General features: G+C 52.7%; 1 protein-coding gene across 3 annotated transcripts in view; it reads right to left on the bottom strand.

The window, feature by feature from the left end:
• The window catches only part of SLC66A2 (solute carrier family 66 member 2), a 48785-nt gene extending 28164 nt beyond the window's left edge, over positions 1-20621 (bottom strand). For 2 of the 3 annotated variants that reach the window (XM_081252468.1, XM_081252469.1), the window contains exons 1-3: positions 20558-20621; positions 19922-20259; positions 14555-14688 (exon numbers count right to left, since the gene is read on the bottom strand). In XM_081252468.1, the coding sequence (XP_081108594.1) occupies positions 14555-14688; positions 19922-20124 (337 nt within the window). In that variant the 5' untranslated portion in view covers positions 20125-20259; positions 20558-20621. Of the gene's footprint in view, positions 1-6900; positions 6952-14554; positions 14689-19921; positions 20260-20557 lie in introns of all 3 variants that reach the window. The other variant, XM_081252467.1, reaches the window with a different exon arrangement.
• Positions 20622-21600: the final 979 nt, after the last annotated feature.

Consider the following 21600-nt stretch of genomic DNA (forward strand, 5'->3'; position numbering starts at 1 on the left):
TGCTGAACCACAGCACCCACATGGCTGTACCCAGCTGAACTAGCACCAGAAAGGCCCTGACCCAGGCAGACTGGGATAAATCGTTTTCCCCAAATCAAAATAGCAGCTTCACTTTAAAAGTGAAGTTTTAAGGCTACTTCTCAAAACATAAGGGAGGGGGCTTCCCTGGTGGCACAGTGGTTGAGAGTCCGCCTGCCGATGCAGGGGACACAGGTTCGTGCCCCAGTCCGGGAAGATCCCACATGCCGCGGAGCGGCTGGGCCCGTGAGCCATGGCCACTGAGCCTGCGCGTCCGGAGCCTGTGCTCCGCAACGGGAGAGGCCACAACAGTGAGAGGCCCGCGTTCCGCAAAAAAAAAAACAAAAAAAAAAACATAAGGGAGGACATGGCCTTCCGGTAAGGTGAACCTTCCAGAACGCCCACTTGACAGTAAACCCACAGAGAATGCTCAAGTTCCCTGAGTTCACCCGTAAGTAAATAAAAACAGAAAAGCTGGTGAGTGCCCTCCTGGCCTGAAACATCCTCTGTAATTCGGCCAGCAGGGCTTCAGTGGGGTGAAAAGCAGCCGAGGGGATGGGCACGTCCAGGACAGGGGTGGCGTGAGTCTCTGGAACGGAGAGACATCTATTTGGGAAAAGAGCCTGGACATGGCCTGCTTCCTGCCCCGACCCCGAGTGTGATGACAGCATGACCCCAGGCGGGGGCAGCCCAGATGGGCCCCTCCCGGCAGCCCCCAGGAGCAGCAGGCACAGAACACCCCTCCTGCCTCAGTGCGCTCATGGGGCGGAGGTCCCACGACTGGAGGGGAAGCCGGGAATACCACGGGCCACAACCCCCAGTGCCTGCACTTCGAGCACTGCGGTCACCCCACCAAGGGCCACCGCTGCCCAGCCTCCAGCTGCAGAGCAAGGGTTTAGAGGGTCTGCCCTGGAAGTGGAGGGGTGGGAACAGAGCGCTCCACAGCTCCCCCCAGGGGGGTACCTTGCTTGGAACAGGTTCAAGCCTAAGGCACAGACAAAAACAATAGGTAACCTGCTGGAGGGGCAACTGAGGGGAAGCTGGCGGTTTATCAGAGAGAGACAGCAAGAGCGGCCCTCCTGGACACAGCAACTGTCAAAGGCTGGCCTCAGGCCACCCCTGCCTGACTTTACTGGATCAGACCTTAGAGCGCTGCATGGCCTAGGCCCTTATCAAAACCAGCAGAGCAATCAGTTGTTAATCAGTGGTGGCAGACCCGAGAGAAGCTTAACAGGGGGGCCAAGGAGAGTCAAGGACAGCTTGTCCACAGCCAGCCTGGCGGGGGAGCGGGGAGAGAGATTCTAAGAGGGCAGCCATCAAGCCAGGTCACTAAACACACAGACACGCAAAGAAGCCCCCCAACCAGGGTAGGGTCAGTATCCAGAGGTGCTACAATATTTTACCTAAAATAGCCAGTTTTCAACAAAATATGTATGGAAAGTTGCCCATACACAGAAGAAGAAGAAAGAAAAGAAAAAGAAGGAAACATTGCTTTTGAAAGGACGGAACTATTGGACTTAGCAGAAAAGACTTCAAAGCCACCACTACAAACACGTCTAAAGAACATAAAGCATTAAAGGAACGGGGCTTCCCCGGGGGCGCAGTGGTTGGGAGTGCGCCTGCCGATGCGGGGGACACGGGTTCGTGCCCCGGTCCGGGAAGATCCCACATGCTGGGGAGCGGCTGGGCCCGTGAGCCATGGCCACTGAGCCTGCGCGTCCGGAGCCTGTGCTCCGCAACGGGAGAGGCCACAACAGTGAGACCCCCGCGTACCGCAAAAAAATTAAAAAAAAAGAATTAAAGGAAGTATACTGACAATGTCTCATCAAACAGAGAATATCAATAAAGAGGTAGAAATCATTAAAAAGAGCCAAATGAAAATTCTGGAGTTGCAAAGTCCAGTAACTGAGGTAAAAAAAATGCACAATAGGGGCTCAACAACAGAACTGAGCTGGCAGAAGATTCAGCAAACTTGAACACAGATCAGTAAAGATTATGCATCTGAAGAACAATGAGAAAATGGAATTCAGAAAATTGAACAGAGCCTCAGAGACACACAGAACAATAGTCAGTGCACCAGCATGTGTGTGACGGGTGCACTGAAGAGAGGAGAAAGGAGAGGAAAACAGCCTAAGAAATAATGACCAAAACCTTCCCAGATTTGATGAAAATAGCAGTCTACACACCCAAGAAGCTTAACAAGTTCCAGAAAGGATAAGTACAAAGAGAACTACACCCTCACTGAATACCATAGTCTAAATGTTGAATGCTAAAGAAAAAGACAGACTCTTGAAATCAGCAAGAGAGGGAATTCCCTGGCGGTCCAGAGGGTAGAACTCCATGCTTTCACTGCCAAGGGCCTGGGTTCAATCCCTGGCCAGGGAACTAAGATCCCGCAAGCCGAGTGGCACAGCCAAGAAATGTAAAAAAGAAGAAAGAAATCAGGGACTTCCCTGGTGGTGCAGTGGTTAAGCATCGCCTGCCAATGCAGGGGACAAGGGTTCGATCCCTGGTCTGGGAAGGTCCCGCATGCCGCAGAGCAACTCAGCCTGTGCACCACAACTACTGAGCCCGCGCTCTAGAACCCTCAAGCCACAACTACTGAGCCCGTGTGCCACAACTACTGAAGCCCTCATGCCTAGAGCCCGTGCTCTGCATCAAGAGAAGACACCACATTGAGAAGCCCGCATACCACAACTAAGAGTAGCCCCTGCTCACCGCAACTAGAGATAGCCTGTGTACACCAACGAAGACCCAATGCAGCCAAAAATTTTAAAAATAAGTTAACTTTAAAAAAAAAAGAAAGAAATCAGCAAGAGATAATAAGTAACATATTCGAAATGCAGCAAAGAAACTGTCAACCAAGATTCTTACATCCAGCAAAACTTTATTTTTTTATCCTGGCTGAACAGCTTGTGGGATCTTAGTTCCCCAACCAGGGACTGAACCTGGGCCCTGGGCCCTCAACAACAAGATCGTGGAGTCCTAACCACTGGACCACAAGGGAATTCCTGCAAAAAAAATTTTTTTTAAAACAAGGGCAAAATAGAGACATTTCCAGATAAAAAAGAACTGGGAGAATTTCTTGTTAGCAGACCCATCTTACAGGGAGTACAAAAAATAAGTTCTTCATGATGAAAGCAAGAGACATCAGGCAATAATTATAATCCACTTGAGAAAAACAAAAAGTATAGGTAAAGGTAATTATGTAGGTAATTATAAAAGACAGTATACGTGCGTAGTTCTTCTCCTTTCCTCTCTTAACTGATTAAATAATTAAGTTAGTATAAGTCTGAAGTAGATTCTGGTAAGATGCATATCGTAAGCCTCAGAGCAACCACCAAGAAAATAACATAATATAATATAATGTGATATAATGTTGTATACACACACACACATACATATATACGTGTGTCTATATATATATTTAAGGCTCATTAAAGGAATTAAAATATTACACTAGAAAATGTTCACTTAATACAAAAGAAAGCAGTAAAGAAGGAACAGTTGGGGGTTAGGGTAGACATGAGGATAGAAAACAGAAACTGAAATGGCAGGTGTGAATCCAAACATATCACAATAACGTTAAATGTGAATGACTTAAACAATCCAATCAAAGGGCAGAATTGCCAGAATGAGTTTTTTTAAACGATCCACTATATGCTGTCTACAGGAGACATACTTTAGATTAAAAGATACAAAGAAGTCAAAAGTAAAGTGGAAAAGATATACCATACAAACAGCAATCATAGGAGATCTTCAGTAGCTACACTACTATCAGAAAAAAATTGACTTTAAAACAAAAAAATTACTAGAAATGAAGGAAAATTTTATAATGATAAAAGGGCCAATCTATCAGTATGATAAAACTATAAACATATGCACCTAACAACAGTGCCCCAAAATATAAAAAGCAAAAACTGACAGAAGTGCAAAGAGAAACAAATAATCTAAAGGTAGTTGAAGATTTCAATACACACTTTTAGTAATGGACATAACAACTAGACAGAGGAAAAAGGGAAGAGGAGACCTGACCACACTACAAACCTAACAGACACCCCTCCACCGCCACCTGACAACAGCAGAATATACATCATCCTGAAGTGCACATGGAACGTTCTCTAAGAGAGACCATCAGCCAGGCCATCAAACAAGCCTCAATTTTAAATGACTGCAATAGGGACTTCCTTGGTGGTGCAGTGGTTAAGTATCCACCTGCCAATGCAGGGGACACAGGTTCGATCCCTGGTCCAGGAAGATCCCACATGCTGCGGAGCAACTAAGCCCATGCGCCACAACTACTGAGCCCATGCTCTAGAGCCTGCAAGCCACAACTACTGAGCCCACGTGCCACAACTACTGAAGCCCACGTGTCTAGAGCCTGTGCCTCGCAACAAGAGAAGCCACTGCAATGAGAAGCCCGCGTGCCACAACAAAGAGTAGCCCATGCTTGCCCCAACTAGAGAAAGCCCGCAAGCAGCAACAAAGACCCAATGCGGCCAAAAATAAATAAATAAATACATTAATTTTTTTAAAATATAAAATAAAATGACTGGAATAATACAAAATATGTTCTCCAACTACAATGGAATTAAATTAAAAATCAATAACAGAAGGAAATTTGGGGGATTCACAAATATGTGGAAATTAAACAACAAACTCAAAAATAACAAATGAGTCAAAGAAGAAATCCTGAAGGAAATTTAAAAATATTTTAAGACCAATGCAAACAAAAACACAACATACCAAAACTTATAGGATGCAGCTAATGCATTCCTTACAAGGAAATTATGGCTGTAAATGCTATATTTAAAAAGAAGATCAACTATACTATATGGCTGTAATTATGGCATAATTAGAATTTTGGCTGTAAATGCTATATTTAAAAAGAAGATCAATTTAAAAAAAGAAGAAATATCTCAAATCAGTAAATTAATTCTATCTTAAACTTAAAAAACAGAAAGCAAACTAAACCCAAAATAAGCAGAAGGAAAGAAATAATAAATACTAAAGTAGAAATAAATAGGGACTAGAAAAACAACAGAGAAAAATCAACAAAACCAAAAGTTGGCTCTTTGGGGGAAAAAACCCAATTAAATGGACAAACCTTGAGCTGGAAGAACCAAAACAAGAAGGAGAGAGAAAGGGAGGAGAGTCAAATTACTAAAGTCAAGAATTAAAGAAAGATCATTACCACCAACTTTACAGAAATCAAAAAGATTATAAGGGAATACCAAGAACAATTATATGCCAACAAATTAAATAACAGATTAAATGGACAAATTCCAAGAAAGAATTTCTATTGAAACTAACTCAGGAAGAAATAGAAAATCAGAATAGATCTATAACAAGTAAAAGACTGAATTAGTACTTTTAAAACTTCCCACAAAACGCCCAGGCCCAGAGAGTTTCACTGGATAATTGTACCAAACATTTAAAAGAATTGGTGAACTTGCAACAAGCAGTAAATAAGCCCCATAGGTCTAATGCACAGTATAGTGAATATAGATAACAACATTGTATTATAATCATCAAACTTGCTAAGAGACTAAAAGTAATTATTCCAACTACTAAAAAAAAAGATAATTATGTAACGTGATAGAGGTGCTCATTATCACTACATGGCTATCATACCACAGTATATAAATGTATCAAATTAACATGTACACATTTAACTTACATAATGTTATATGTCAAATATATTTCAATTAAAACATTTTAATTAATAAGGAATTGATGGCAGTCCCTCACAAAGTCTTAAAATTAAAAACAATAGAAGAGGAAGGAACACTTCCCATTCCCACCTTACTTTATAAAGCCAGTTCTATCCTGACACTAAAACCAGTCATCACAAGAAGAAGAAAAAAGACCAATACTTCTTATGAATATGGACACAAAAATCCTCAGCCTAATACTAGCAAACAGAATCTAGCAACTTATAAAAAGGATTATACATCATGATCAGATGAGATTTATCCCGAGAATGCAAGGTTGGTTCAGCATACAAAAATCCATCCATGTAATACACTGTAATAGCACAATAAAGGACAAAACCACATGATCATCCCAACGGACACAAAAAGCATTTGACAAACTTAAATATCCTTTCATGATGAAAAAACTCAACAAACTCAGAATAGAAGGGCACTTGCTTAACCTAACAAAGGGCATCTCTGTAAAATCCATAGCTAACATCATGCCTAATGGTCAAGGACTAAATGCCCTCTCATTACAATCGGGAACAAGACAAGCACATGTACTCTCCCACTTCTGGCCAGGGTTATTAGGCAAGAAAGAGAAATGAAAAGCATCCAGATTGAAGAAGAAGGAGTAAGACTATCTCTATCTGCGGATGACATCATCTTTCATATAGAAAAGCCTCAAATATCCACTAAAAAACTATTAGAATAAATGAGTTCTGCAAAGTTGCAGGACACAAGATCCATATGTGAAAATCAATTTTATTTCTACAAAGTAACAATGAGCAAACCAAAGTGAAATCAAGAAAACAATTCCATTTACCATAGAATGAAAAAGAATAAAATACTTTGGAATAAATTTAACAAAAGAATTCCAAAACTTGTGTTCTGATCATTTCTCTTTCTTTCTACCTCTCCGTGCCCCTCCCTCCCTCTCCCCCCGACACACACAGAAAATGGGCAGGTTTCTAGGAGCTACTTCATGCTTGAAAACAGCAGGTATGGTTGGTTAGCTGGCTGGAGCCTTGGCCACACTGGGTGGATGATGTGCATGCAAGGTGAGGATGTGGCACAGATGCGAGCAGAGACAGAGAGGGACTGAGCTGCAGAGGAGGAAGCTCATGCAGTGTGGTATCTTCCCAGATGTGACCGCCTGGGGGGGCTCATGCAGCGTGGTACCTACCCAGATATGACCGCCTGGGGCGGGCTCTGGCTTCATCTTTATTATCTGCAGCTACATTTAAAGACAGAGAGAGAGAAAACAGGAAGGAAGAGGAGACAAAAACAGACTGGTTTTAACACTGGTAAGTCCTTGTTGTATTTCTTTAAAAAACAACAACAACAACAATGGAACAGGAAGACAGCAAGCTTTTGGTTTCGTGCATTAGGAAATCCACTTTCTGAACCATTTTTCTCCAGACCTACCCTCCTCCAAATAAGTGCTTGGGACAGGGGGAAGAAAATGAAAAGCCACCTCATTTTCACTTAATTTCTAAGGTCAGAGGTGCCGACAGAGATACAGCGGACCCTGCCTCTACTGTCCCCTGGGAACTCATCTGTACACAAGCCCTGGTTGCAAGATAGTTGTCTCCGGGTCCAAACTCTCCGGAAGGTTGCTCAATAGGGCTGTTTTCAGAGGACACGCAGCAGGACTCCCGCCGTACACGGAGAGCTAGCTCAGCACGTGAACTTGACCTCCCTCGGACATCACACCCAGTCAGGGGGCAGGTCTGGCAGCCGTCCCGCTGTGGCCCAGGAAGCAGTACCTGACCCAGTGTGCGACAATTCGATGGCCAGGTACCTTGCCCCCCCGAGCACCCCACCCCACCTGAGACCTCCCTAGTCTGGGCCACCCCAGGACAATGACTGACTGACCTACCGACCAGAGGCCCTGAAGACAGGGCACCTCCAGCTGGGTTCCACCTGCAGGTGGGGTCTGGGACGGACGGTAGTTAAAGAGGAGAGTCACTGAGGTCAGAGAGCAGAGGCAGGATCAAAGGTCGTGTGTCACCTGCCCCAGGCCATGTACACTCTACCCCAAAATGGAAATTTTGCAAGTAATCAGCTAAAAGCAAATACCAGACTTGCTGCCTAGACCCGGGAGGAGCTGGGGGGTCGGGGCAGAGGGAGTGGTTTATAAACCAACACAAATTGCGGTCTCCTCTCCTCACCCCACCTCTCTCCCCAACACGCCCTGCTCCTGGACCTTCTGGGTTCTGACTCCCCAGGCTTGGTCAGATTCTCTCAGCTTTTTGCTTCTATTTCTTTGATTCAGACCAATTTCACCATTCACGGGCAGCTCCTCTACAGATCAAAATCCCGAAAGAGGGAAGGAGGAGAGAGGAGGGAGGCTGCGGGAGAGAGCGCTCATCTCAGCTCCTTGTGCGCTTCAGACACGGTTTCCCTTCTCCTCTCCAGGCTTGATCACACAGAGCTGACAAGCAGAGCTTCGCACATGCAGAACCGCCGGGCACAGCTGGGAGACGCACAGGAGTGCGCTGGTGCAGAGCTGGGGGTCGGCAAGCAGAGGGCTGGGTAAGTTGGGGGGGAAGGTCACACCCCTGGGTGCTGCGCCAAGCCACCTGAGGTTCCTTGGCTGGAAAGCAACATGATCAGATCTACGTTTTAGAAAAGATACCTTTGCATAGGACAGATGGAGGAAAGCGGGCTCTGAAGCTGAGAGACGCTAGAAATGTTTTCAACCATCGTGGGCTGCCACAGGGCTGTGCTGAGGACACACTCCAGGCCAGGCACGAAGGTTCCAAAACAACTGCACTGGGACCTCCCTGTGGGTCCAGTGGTAAAGAATCCGCCTGACAGTGCAGGGGACACTGGTTCAATCCCTGGTCAGGGAACTAAGATCCCACATGCCACAGGGCAACTAAGCCCACGTGCCACAACTGGAGAGCCTGCGTGCTGCAAACTACAGAGCCCATAAGCCCTGGAGCCTGCGCGTCACAACTAGAGAAGAGAAAACCCGCACGCCACAACTAGAGAGAAGCCCGCACACTGCAACGAAAGATCCCGCGTGCCTCAACGAAGATCCTGTGTGCCGCAACTGAGACCCGACGCAGCCAAAAATAAATAAATAATAACTGAATCTTTAAAAAAACACACACTGTTCTCAGAACCTCCCCTCCCCCACCAGGAGGTGGGTCTTTGCCCCCCTGACTATAGGGGTGGGCCTGAGACTGCAGGTCTTCAGAAGCGATGCTGTGTGAGTTCCAAGACTAGATCTTCAAAAAGATACAGTCCACCCGGTTCTCCCCTTGAAACCCAGCGCCACTTTGTGAGGAAGCCCAGGCCACATGAGAAGGCACGCAGGGATGTTCCAGCAGGGCCCGGCTGAGGTCCAGCCAACGGCCAGCACCAACCCAGACACATGAGAGGGGAGTGAGAGAGAGAGACACACAAAGAGAGACAGAGATAGAGGGAGAGACAGGGCAAGAGACAGAGAGCTAGACAGAGAGAGAGGGGGTAAGGGGGAGAGACAGTGAGAGGGAGAGCAGGGACAGAGAGAGAGAGAAAGGGGGGACAAGGGGGAGAGACAGTGAGAGGGAGAGACAGGGACAGAGAGAGAGAGAGAGAAAGGGGGGAAAGAGGGGGAGAGACAGTGAGAGGGAGAGACAGAGAGAGAGAGAAAGAGGGGGTAAGGGGGAGAGACAGTGAGAGGGAGAGACAGGGACAGAGAGAGAGGGGGGGACAAGGGGGAGAGACAGTGAGAGGGAGAGACAGGGAGAGAGAGAGAGAGAAAGGGGGGGTAAGGGGGAGAGACAGTGAGAGGGAGAGACAAGGACAGAGAGAGAGAGAAAGAGGGGGTAAGGGGAGAGACAGTGAGAGGGAGAGACAAGGACAGAGAGAGAGAGAAAGAGGGGGTAAGGGGGAGAGAGTGAGAGGGAGAGACAAGGACAGAGAGAGAGAGAAAGGGGGGGTAAGGGGGAGAGACAGTGAGAGGGAGAGACAGAGAGAGAGAGAAAGGGGGGACGAGAGGGAGTGAATGAGACAGTGAAAAAGCAGCTCAAGCAAACAGCCAAACTGTGGAGTCCGAAGCAAAAATATCCTTTCACGTCATCAAGTTTTGGGGTCACTCGTCGAGCAGCCCCAGAGACAGGGACCAGAGGTGACAAGGCAGAAGTTCCAGCAGAGCTGAGACGGGAGAGTCAGCCTCCGGTGGCCAGCAGGAGGCTGGGGGGTGGACAGGAGGCAAGCCCTCAACTGCCCCAGGGGCTTTAGTCCTGTCACACTTTGAGACTCACTGCTGGGGGCACCTTGGAGGGAACACGCAGGGGCAACGGTGCCTGCGTGTGGTGGAGGGGACGACGGCTACAGGGGGACCAGGGGACCGGGGGACCGGGGGGCCGGGAGGAGTATTATCACAGTGGTCCAGGAAACACGGGAACAGGAGACCCTGTGTCAGCCCCGGGGCAGCGGGCTGAACTGAAGCAGGATCGTAGCCTGATGTCCGCGGACACCACGGAGCCCCTGAAAATGCAGGACGGTCTGTGGATAAACATCTTCCTGGGGAAGGGGGTGTCCTCAGCTTTCAGTCTCAGGATGGTACTTGACCCTCCCCACCCAACGTGTTTTTACAGCTTTACTGAGCTATAACTACACACCATAAAAACGTCACTCTCCCCGTGGTGTGTAGGATACTCACAGGTGTGTAGTGCAGCCACCACCGCTACGGTATTTTAGAACTTGCATCACCTCACAGGGAAACCTGTCCCCTTCAGCAGTCACCCCTCCCCGTCCACCTCCCCAGCCAATGCCACCCCAGTGCTGAGATGTGGGGCAAACCTCAGGTGAATTCATGCCCGCAGCCGGCTGGTGACACACCCATTGGGATGCACTATTCTTAGTGACAGTACAACACGGGGATCTGGCGGGAGGAACGTGTGGCCCTGAGGATGCCGAGGAAACAACTTCTCAGCAGCCTCGCTGTCGGCCGGCCTCATGACCTGGCCGGGAGCCACGAGGGAGGCGCCTGGTGGAGACGCAACGCTCTGTTATTCTTGGGTCCCTGAGCTGCAGCGGGAACGTCAGAGCCGACCAGGGCCCTGTGAAGGGCCAGCCTGGGAGGGGGCACTCTGTCTCCTGGGAAACCTCCAGACCAGGCTCCTCGGACACCTGGCTGACTGCAGGTCTGGGGCAGGAAACTGGACAGCGAGCTCAGTGTGCGGGGTCCACCGGACCAAAGGTCAAAGATCAAGAGCCGACGGCAGAGGCTCCCACTGGCCAGAGGTGGGTAAAGGGGCTTCCACCACATGAAACACAGGATAACGTACAAACAGACGTGCTCATTGCTGCAAGATGCTGGGAACCAATTCTGAAAAGTGGCAAATATAGAGGAATATAAGCAAGCCTTCACCTGGCTTCCTTTACAAGTCAAACCATCGGAAGACCAGGTAGCATTTGTGGGGAAGTTTCTCTACAGAATCTGAGGTGGCAGAGCCTCGGGGCTGGCGGCCCAGGACTGTCAGGACTGGGCCCTGGGCCCCTATGGCTGCCACCACCCAGAGAGGCCAGCTGACAGCCACACCTCCTAGAGGAAGGACGCAACAGTCCTGCAAAGACAAAGGGCCAGACCTGGGTCCAACTGTCTTTTAAAATGTTCTCTACAGGGCGTCCCAGACAGACCCGGCTCAGCAGCCTGATTCCGTCCAGATCCTGTGGGCCTGACTCGCTCTGGACACTGCTGCTGGCCCGCTGACCCTGTGCTGGGTGCACAGCGCTCAGCTCACAGCAAACGCCCCGTTTCAACAACGGGTAGTTCCAAGGAGAAAGGGGAGTTAGGGAGAACCTATAGATGAAAAAGACAAACCAACAACAAAAAGACACCAGCCAATCACAGTGTGTGCTGGATCCTGATTTAAGGAAACCAACTGGCCAAAAAGTCAGGAAACGGACAAGACAGCTGGAAACTCACACGCAGATGGTGGTTTCATGATAAGGAACCATTGATTTCTTATGGGTGATGATTTCTTTAGAGATACGTTACAGACTATCTATAAAGAGGCTACATCTGGGATTTGCTTCAGAAACTGCAGGAAAAAGATGTGAACGGGGCCTGGAGGTGGTTATGGTCCCACATGGAGCTCCGTTATGCTACTCTCCCTACTTCTACGTGTTTGAAATTCTCCACAATAAAAGGTGAAAAAGGAAAAAAACAGCACCTTCGAGAAGGACACCACACTTCACTCCTAGTTCACAGTTAAACAGCAGGCGCATATTAGTGTCTCCAGCTAATTTCTCCCTGAAACACGTGGCCTCGGTGGATGCCATTTCACCTGGGACAACCCGAGGAGGGGGACCCACACCCCTGGCCCTGCCCCCATTACACACAAGGGCATGGAAAAGCTGCCAGTAGAATGAGAGGTTTTAAAACGTTTGATCCTAATTTTGAAAATGATCCCAATTTTGTGATAGGAGACTGACTAACAAAGAAAAAAGAAACAACTGGAAAAATATACCAAAATGTTCAAAGTAGTCACCTCTGGGTGGTGGGAAGGAAGGCTTTTTACTCTTACTGTATATCCCGTCTTCCCTAAAGTGTCTACAATGAGCACATGCTGCTCTTCAGATAACAAATTAGATATTTAATTTTCTAAGTAACCAGCTGTTTCTCCTCACCGCCATCTATGTTTCTTTAACCTTAACTTTCAAGTTGAATTAGTGACCTTCAAAACTGCAAACCTCTATAAAAGATAGCTGGAAAACATTTAAGCTTTTTTTTAGGCTGCCTGGCCATCCTATGAGAACCGTGAAACAAAGCTCCCCAGACTCTCCTGGGGAGTTACTGTAATGTGCATGGTCAGTTCCCCACGAAGTCTGTGTCCCGAGGCCTCGGCTGACACGTCGGGAAGCAGAGGCCGGCCACCTGCCACGGAGGGTGGGGGGAGAGACGGGAGCCGCGGCACAGCGGCCCACAGGCTCTCAGAGCTTCCAGGCCCGAACCGCTTGGCATTTTCACAGCCCCACCCGCCTACTTCTGGCAAATGAGAGGAAATAAACCCACACATTCATTAAAAGCTTCCCGTAGTGGGGTGGTGAGACCTGTGTGTCTCATAAACAGTAGACACGGAAACATGTAAATCCGATCTGAATTCAAGTGTTGAATGCTCAGACTCTCAGCCGGTGTGGGCGGAGGTTAGGAGACGACTCTCCCTGAGGCCGCAGGGGGCCCAGCGTGGGAGGGCCGGGGTCAGGAGGGGGCCCAGAGGTCAGGGGGCACAGCCCTCCCTCCACCAGAGCCGACGGCGTGCACCAGCAGACCGGCCATCGCCATGAGCTGCCAATCAAATGTCCAACGTTAAACTCTAAGTTTGCCGCGTGACCCAGAGGCCCCAACACCTGCTGTATCTGGCACCCTCCGCCTTCACGACCCACGCACAGTTTCAAACAAGGTCACAAGCCTGGTCTCCCGCTGCAGAGCCTGAGGCATAGGACCACTAAGCCACCAGGGCACCGGGTGTCCTCTCCAGGCCTTCCCCCCGCCCTGGGTGAAGACGCACACCACTGACCACCCCACACGGCCCACTCTGCACTCGGCTGTGAGATCCTGCACCCGTTAAAGGGGAGGCTCGAAAGGGCACAGACCACAGAGGGCCGGGGCAGAGCCCGCCTGGGCAGCAAGCCCTCAACTCAGAGAAGGTTAAGAGGCGGCTCCTCGGCCCATAAGGGCTCCAGGATACAGAAGCCCTGCTTTCTAGGCAAGAGCAGCAGTACAGCTGGCACCACCTCTAGTGTGATTTCCTGAATCACAGCTGGCAGGACGGCGTTGATGGGAGAGAAAAAGCAAAAACACACCGGAAACAGACAGTGGCAGCTGGTCCTCTTTATCGTCTCAGTGACCCTGACTGATCCAGGCTACTCATCGGAGCTGAGGCTGACCCATTTCTACAAAGACTGAAGTTAGCACACACTCACTCTCACTCTAAAAACAGAAGCTACACAAGAGGAGAGGGGTCACTCAAAGGGAGAGAAAATAACCGCCAAGGAAAAAATAGCGGGGCAAGACCTCAAGTCTGCAGGAGTCCCAGAACCCGACAAACTCCAGAGAAAACGCTCCTCTAAGCAGTAGCTGAGATTGAACACACCCACATTCTCAGACAAAATCAAAGGGGAGAGTGGTCTTAGACTTAGTCATTAGAAAAACCAGAAGTACGGCATCAACCCTCCTGCACAGAGAAGCCCAGCAGCCCACGCGGTCAAACACAGAACATCAGCTCGAAAGAAACATTTTCAAAGGAGAAGGCAAAACCAGGGGCAGCATCTTCTATCTTCTGAGCCACCAAAAAGCTGTAGGGGCTGAGCATGGGATTCGCCTGCCCGAGCTCGTGGACCCCGCGTGCCCACCAGAGGCCCACAGAGCATGACGTCGGGTGAATGTTCAACAAGGTATGTGAGAAAGATCCCGGTTGACTCAGCCGCAGGGAACGGGAAAAACAGAGAGGCTGTGTTTGGTGCACAAGCCACACACAAGGTCAGAGATAAAACCGCCTCTGCAGGAAACATCTGTCTCCGGCCTGATCAAGCCAGAACCAGACCAGCAGTGCCGCCCTCCTGCCCCAGCTGAGGGGCCCGCGTGAGGACGGCCACGGCGGGGGACACGGTAAGAACAGGTTGTAACTCGCCCGAGGTCCAGTTTCACACGACATGGTGTCGACGCAGTCACCTACCTGACTGCGAACACCGGTGTCGGGACAGACACCTGCGCCACCTGGCGAAGCCAGCGCTGCTGGGGTGGCACTGGGTGGAGGCCCCCCACCGCGAGAGCTCCAGCCGAGTCTTGCCCATTGAGTTACGGGGCTTCATCCCCAAAGCTGCGGGTCACCAACCTGCAAAGACCCGGCGTTTCACGTTCAGCTCGCTGGCGGCGCGGACCTCGGTGCAGAGCTTCAGCATCAGCAGCATGGCCAGGATCATGACGACGCTCTGCCAGAGCAGCGGCGCCTCAAAGCGCCTCCCGAACCTGCGAGGGAAGGGCCGCGGCGTCAGGGGAGAGCCGGCCGGGCGCCCGCGGTCACAGCCTGAGCGGCCCGTGTGCCGCCGCCCAGGCCTCCAGACGCCACGGTGGGACGGAGCCGGGGCACGGAGGGGCCGGGCACCCCCCTGGACAGCCGGACCGGGCCTCCCCAGCCCCCAGAGCCAAGTCCTGGGCAGGCTGCTCCACGTGCTGCAGCACCCCCCCGCCAGGAGCCGCTGAGACCCTCCCAGGGCCGAGGGCCGGTGGGAGTGGGTCTCCTGCACCCGCCCCCTCACCCCCAGTCCGGCCAGCTGCCGTTGCCCTCCTGTAGAGGCCCAGCCGCCGCCAGGCGAGAAGCCCAGGTTCTGGAACACCTGCCTCCCCAGGGCTCGGTCCAGAGTCTGGAGACCGACGGCAGCCCTGACCCTGGCCGTGGGGAGTGGGGTCTGCAGGCCAGCACGGCCCCCAGTGTGAGCAGAGCAGTGGGGGGCCAGGCCACCCAGCCCTCACCAGAGAAGAGGAGACGGCAGGCAGGGCACGGTCCCCACTGCCAACCTCAGGCCCTGATGGCCGACCCAGGCCTGGCTGACCCGCACGGAGGCCTCCATGTCCACTCTCTTCTCCGAGCCCCAGCCCGCCCAGCCCTCCCAGCCACAGGCCCCAAGGCCTTCCTGCTGACTTTCTTCCAGTGTGTTGAGCATTTCAGCAACTCGGCCAAAATGTCCTGGAGGCCAGAGCCACAATCCAGTGACTGGCACCCGCTGGGCCCATCAGAAGACCCCAGCCCAGGGGCTGATCACAGCACTGCCCCCCCCACACCAGCTGGGGTGTCAAACGTGGCCACCAGCATCACAGGACTAGCCTGCAGAACTGTAACCTCTAAGGCGAGGCCTGGGCACAGCACCCTTCAAAGCCCAGGCCCCCATTCTAGCCTGGCTGTTCTGGAGCAGAGATCCCGCTGGCACCAGCTGCAGCGTGGCCTGACGGGGCCTCCCAAACCGAGTTAGTGGCCGACAGGTCACAGTCGGGAGGTCCTGGATGGCAGTCGGACCTCCAGCTTCTCCTGGAAACCAGGAGACATGGAGACACGGCCCAGCCCACCTCCCTTGGCCTCGCTCTCACACCCGCCCCTACAAGGAGAGGGTCACTGACGGATGGCAGTCGGACCTCCAGCTTCTCCTGGAAACCAGGAGACACGGAGACACGGCCCAGCCCACCTCCCTTGGCCTCGCTCTCACACCCGCCCCTACAAGGAGAGGGTCACTGACAGCTGGCTGATGGGGCCACACACGTGCTCCGCCACAGGCTGGCTCTGGGGACCACGCTGCCCCTCGGCCTTCTTGCTGTGCCCCACCACCTCCGGGCTTCATCTCTTCTGTAAAGTGCGGACACAACCCTACAGCTGCTTGAAGATGTTTCTAGCAGTTCTAGGAACTAGTCCCCACTGGTTACCTGACTGACCCCGGGGTCTGACTAATCAACAGATAATCCAGAGGAGAAGACAGAGAAGGTTCTGCGCCAGGCTGGGGAGACTGGAGCGGGTGGGCATCACAAAAAGTCAGTCAGTCTAGGGACCAAGCTCATTCCCAGTTAGTTACAAGGCTGAAGACATGGGATTTGGGCCTTTATGTAATAAACGCCACTTCATTATTTTCAACAGAAACAATGAGTGACTAGAAACATTGGGGGGGGGGAATGAAGGCTTGTGCTTCCCCTTATACCACACACCAAACATCGAATCCAGGTAAATTCAGTATTTACAGTAAGGAATGAGACATTTACAGTGAAGTAAGGGGGTCAGAGTGAACATTAAACTGCTTTTAGGGTGAAGACAGGCTAAACAAGACAGAAAATTTCAAAAAGCACAACTTTCCACAGAAGATATACAAGGGACAAAACAAATATGAAACAAAGTTCAACATCCCTTGTAATTTTTAAAAGCCAATTAAAATAGAAAGACACTATTTTTCACTCATCACGTTAGTTAACCTTCTGCCTTGAATGCTAATGGTCTGTGCTGCCAGAGGTGTCACGGGGCACCTCTTCCTCCCCTGCCCTGAGAATGCGGTTGGCAAAGCCTGGTCTGCTGCAGAGGACAGGACAGCCCAGCAGACGAGCGTGTGGCCTGCTGCTCGGAGCAGCCAGTGGAAGCGCCGGCCCCCGTGCAGCGCACACGTCTCCCTCCCAGGGCGGCGCACGCAGCAGAACACTGCCTCACGGAGCCTGAGCAAAAGCTCCCACAAGGAGCACCTTCCACGCGTCTTCAAAGTAGCAGAGAAAAGCTCGATTGGAAGAAAAGCTGTGTATCTACTTCCCTGACTGCTTCGCGAGTAGCAGACTGTCACCAGCCCTCCGGTGCGGTGTCACCACATCTACCGATACAGCTTTACTATACCTGCAATACAATGTCACCATGTCTCCGTCTCCGGTACAGTGTCACCATATCTCTGATCAGATAGGGATGGGGCTGGAGAACTAGCTCTGTGAATGCCTCAGGCCCTGGGTCAGACGGCCCTGCAGCACCATCCTTGCACCCTGGCCCCCTCCCTCCCCTTCTCATTTACAGAATCACTCCACCCTCTGGCTTCCGACACAACAAAGGCCAAATCCTGCATGTCAGCATTTTGTATGATCTGCTCAATGCTGGTTCTGCAAAAGGATGGGAAGAATCGCAAGAAATAAAGGCATTGAGTTCCGTGAATTACAGAAACGCAGGGTTTCTATAGCTTGGTCAGCCTTCCCCCACCCCACCCCCGACCCCCAGGACTGCAGAGCTGCTCACATGCCTCACACCACACATTTCCTTGGGCGGCTTCCCAGGCAGACTGGAGTTCCGAAGACTGAATTCCCAGCCAGCTTTGGGAAACGTACTCTTCATTTCCTCTAAGTCCATCACTGCTCTCGTCCCACCCGGAGCCTACCACAGCTCCCAGCCAGCGCTCTCTCCCTCCCCACCACCCATCACCCATATGCACGTGTCTGGCACGTTCCATACAGCACTTCTGCTGAAGTGTTAACCCTGTAGCATCTGCCCAGTGTCTGGCTCATGGGAAACCCTCAAAAACCTATTAAATCAAACGGGCTGCTAGGGGACCCAGGAGTAGGGGCTTTGGAGGCTCCAGAGAAAGGAAGGAAAGGGAGCACAGGCATCACCCTCAGAGCAGTGGGGCCTTGGGACCACGTGGGCAGAGACGCGTGTATTTGTTACAAGTCGTAGAGGGAGCCCGGCCTGGCTGCTGCGCTTCCCCACATGAACTACAAAGTACTGCCAGGTGTGAAACACAGGGAAAGCACAACCCCAGGTCTCTCCTGGAGGAGAGACCTCTGCCAGCCCTCCCTTCTTCCCATAGGGTCCCCCAGTCTTCTGGAATCCAGGCTGAAGGCAGCCCTGTGTGTTCACATGGCAGCCACTGAACTCATGGAGGGACCCAGGACAGCTCAGGCAGCTGATGCTGTGGGAAAGGGGCAATCAGATGTGCAGAAATAGACGTGCCAGTGGACAAAGTTCAGAATTCCACCAAAGACTCTTTCTTTCTCAAAGGCTCAGGCCCTACAATGGAGAGAGAACTCACAGTCCCAAAGCATCGAATGCTTGCTTGTTAAACCCAGAAACACTGACGAGATGGCATTCAAGAAACTGGTTCAATTTCTGATTTCTCCAAAACAGATAGTTAGAGGTAGATTAGATATCCTATCTTCTTTCTGCAATTCTGAATGATAAGCATAGCTGGGGGAAGACCTCTCAAAGGAACTATTTCCCGTAAGAAACGCAGCCTCAGCTGATCCTCCTCCACTCCTCCGAGAAAACCTGCCACTGCCTAAAGGAAACGCTGCTCCCGACCTAATGCCCGGGCCTGGGCTGGGAGCTCCGGGGGCCACACCCAGGGTGCTCACGGTCGGCAGCAGTGTCACACACGATTACAGTTTGGGACCTGCTTCTGTGCAACCTTAGACCCAGTGAGGGGCAGCTGAGAGCGGGAAGGGGAGAGTCTTGCTGCAGCGGGCGAGGGCCACCCTCAGCCACGGGGAAAGGAGGAGCCTTCAAATGCAGTTTTTCAACTTGTGATAAACAAGTTAAAAGATAAGCGCCCTCTGACCCCTCCTTCAGAAGCGGACTGGCCCAGAGACAGGGCTCACGGTGTGACAAATTCTTCCAGGAGAAGGGGTCGACTCGCCAGCTCGCCTTTTAAAACCTCAGACTGAGCAAAAACACGGTGAGAGTGACCAAGGGCTGCCTCAGGCCAGGTGGACAGAAGGAGAAGGAGCAGAGAACTTCTGGACTCGGGGGACTCACACCCCTGATGACCGCCAAGGGGACATCTGCCCAAACTCATCAAACTGCACACGTGCAACGGGTGATTTTCTTCCCTGTAAATCATGCCTCAGTGAGGCTGACTTAAACTCAATTAGCAAGAAAGCACGATTACTCCAAAAAGTCAAAAGGAGCCACAGCTGCCCGTCCCCAGGCTGTGCTGTCTGTGCTCACAGAGGGGCCTGGGACCGTCTAGAGGGAAGGAAAGTTCCAGGCTTTTTTGGCCTTACAGTGAGGCTGCGAGACTTCTTTTCACTTCCTCTGAAAGTGTACCCTCCCAATTATGTCTGGCTTCAACAACTGTTAAAATTAACTTCAAGTTCCTGACCAGAATGCAAATGATAAAGAGGAAGTTGGTCTGGGAGGGGCAAGAAAAAATAGTCTCTTAAGTAATATCCAGAAAGTTGACTTACTGTTAAAAAAAAACAAACAAAAGCAAACCCGCACACACAACGCGGAAGGCAGGAAGGGACCACCCTTCCAGGCAGACCACCCCCCAGCACTCCTTCCTGTCCGGTTCCCCCCTGAGAGCCTTTACTGGCGCGTGGTTTGCCCTTCCTATGCTGACCACCTTCTGTTACTGGTATTCATTAATTCCCTTCGTTTTCTCTCCACTACCCCAAAACCTCACCCAAATTCCTAAGGGCATGGACCCAGTCCTAGGACGCAGCCCCACAGAAAAGGCCCTGGGCAAGCGTCCAGTACGTGTACGAGCCACTGAAAATGAAGACGCAGACCCGGGATTATGGGAGATTCTCCACTTCAATCCCACCATTTTCCCTGGGAAAAAGTCTCATCCATTTCACCAGCTCCTTCCCAGGAAGTGCAGACACTTCCGCCCCCCCACCCCACCCCCGCCTCACCCAGAAAAGGAGAAAGCCATCCATCTCCCTGGGAGCAACTACAGTAAGAAAGCCCTCAACCTACCAGAAGAGGATCCGTAAGATATTGGCCAGCAGGAGCACGAGACACACGTAGGTCGAGAAGCCCTCGGCGTTCTGAGTCCTCCGGATGTCCCTGTACTGCGGGATGTACGGCACCACCCCTCCGAAGACCATGGCCCCAGCTGCCCCCCAGGAAACCAGCTGGTGCAGCGGGACCCAAAGCCAACCCAAGCCTTCTGCGTCCATCCCGAGCGCCCGGCGGCCCCGCCGGCAGGCTGACGTCCACCTGGCCCACGCGCGCTCCGCGCTCTCGGGCTACTGGCGCGCGCGCTGTCACCCTCCCATGCCGCCGCTGCCCTGGGCCGTCCTCCGTCGCGGGGCCTGGCGAGAGAGGGAAAGCGGTAAAGCGCTCGGGCCGGGCCTCCACGCCCAATGCGGGGCGCACCGCCGGGCTCGTGGCTGGGGCACGACCCCCTCCTCCGGGGCGCCGGCCCGGGGTGGACTTTCAGTTCGGGGAGGGAGCTCGGTTCCGGGGGAAGCGGTCGCACAGCCTGGGGGTCAGAGGGATGGGAGGAGGGGGGAAGAGGGAACACACTGCCCAGGGGGCCCGGCCCGGGGTGGACGCTCAGCCCAGCGCGGCGCTCGCGTCCACGCGCGCTGCTGACCCCGCCGGGCTCACCCGCGCTAGCGGCTCCCACCGGTCAGTCCACCGTCCTTCTGTCCGTCCAAGCGCCGGGCCCCGCCTCGGCATGACGTCACAATACGTGGCCCCGCCCCCGCCGGGCGGAGGGGCGGGCGCCGCTGGGTCCTAGAGCGCGCCAGTGGGCGGGGAGGTGGGGGCGGGACCCGGGATGAAGCCGGGTGTCGTGGGTCGTGGCCAGGGCGCTCCGTGGGCCCACCCGGCCCGGGTTAGGAAATCGCTGCCTGGCGGGGCCGCTCCTTCTGGGCCAGGGGCCCACGTGGACCCGGCTCCATCTGTCCCGCGGCGAGTGGCCTTGTAGACGCGGCGCGCCGCCAACGGGAGCAGAGGACCGGGTCCTGTCGCCGCCCCGAGGGTCGGCGCGAGGCCTGGGGACGCCCCCCTCGTGGGGACTCGGGCAGGGTCTGAGCGCCCCGTGATTTCAGGGGTCCTTCCACCGTTCATGGTCTGCCCGGGTCTGTGGGGCTCCCCATCCTGAGCCGGGGCGGGTACCTGAGGAGCGGCGTTCGGAAGTTTGCAGAGGGCCAGGGCAGTTTCGGCCAGGCTGGGGGGCCGGGGGCGCGACTCCTCCGGGGAAGCGAAAGCCCACCCCGCAGCCTGAAGCCTCTGAAGGTCCACTCTGGCTCTTCGGGGCCCAGGGCGGCAGCAGCTAGGACTGCCGTCCACAAGTGCGTTAGGTACCTTGTCACTAAAGACAGTGCTGGCCGGTGGAGCTCGGATCTGCTAAGGGTTTCGTGCTTCATCTCAACCGCACAATTCTGGCACTTACAGATAGAGAAAATAGGAATTCCTGAGTGTGTCACCTGACCAAGGTGAGCCCTCGGGAGCTAGGTGCTCAGAACCCAGATGCTGGTGGGCGAGGGAGGGGTGGCGGTCAGGGAGGGCCCTGTGAGAAGCCAGCCAGCCCGCCCAGGACCCTGTGCAGGCGGGCTCAGAGCAGAAAAGACCACCTGCAGGCCCCCAGGATTCTGTCTACAGAGGAGCTCCCCCAGGGCTCCCACCTCCACCAGAGCAAGCCCAAA

This window comes from Mesoplodon bidens (genome assembly GCF_964165515.1).
Source record: "Mesoplodon bidens genome assembly, chromosome: 13".
Lineage (NCBI taxonomy): Eukaryota > Metazoa > Chordata > Mammalia > Artiodactyla > Ziphiidae > Mesoplodon > Mesoplodon bidens.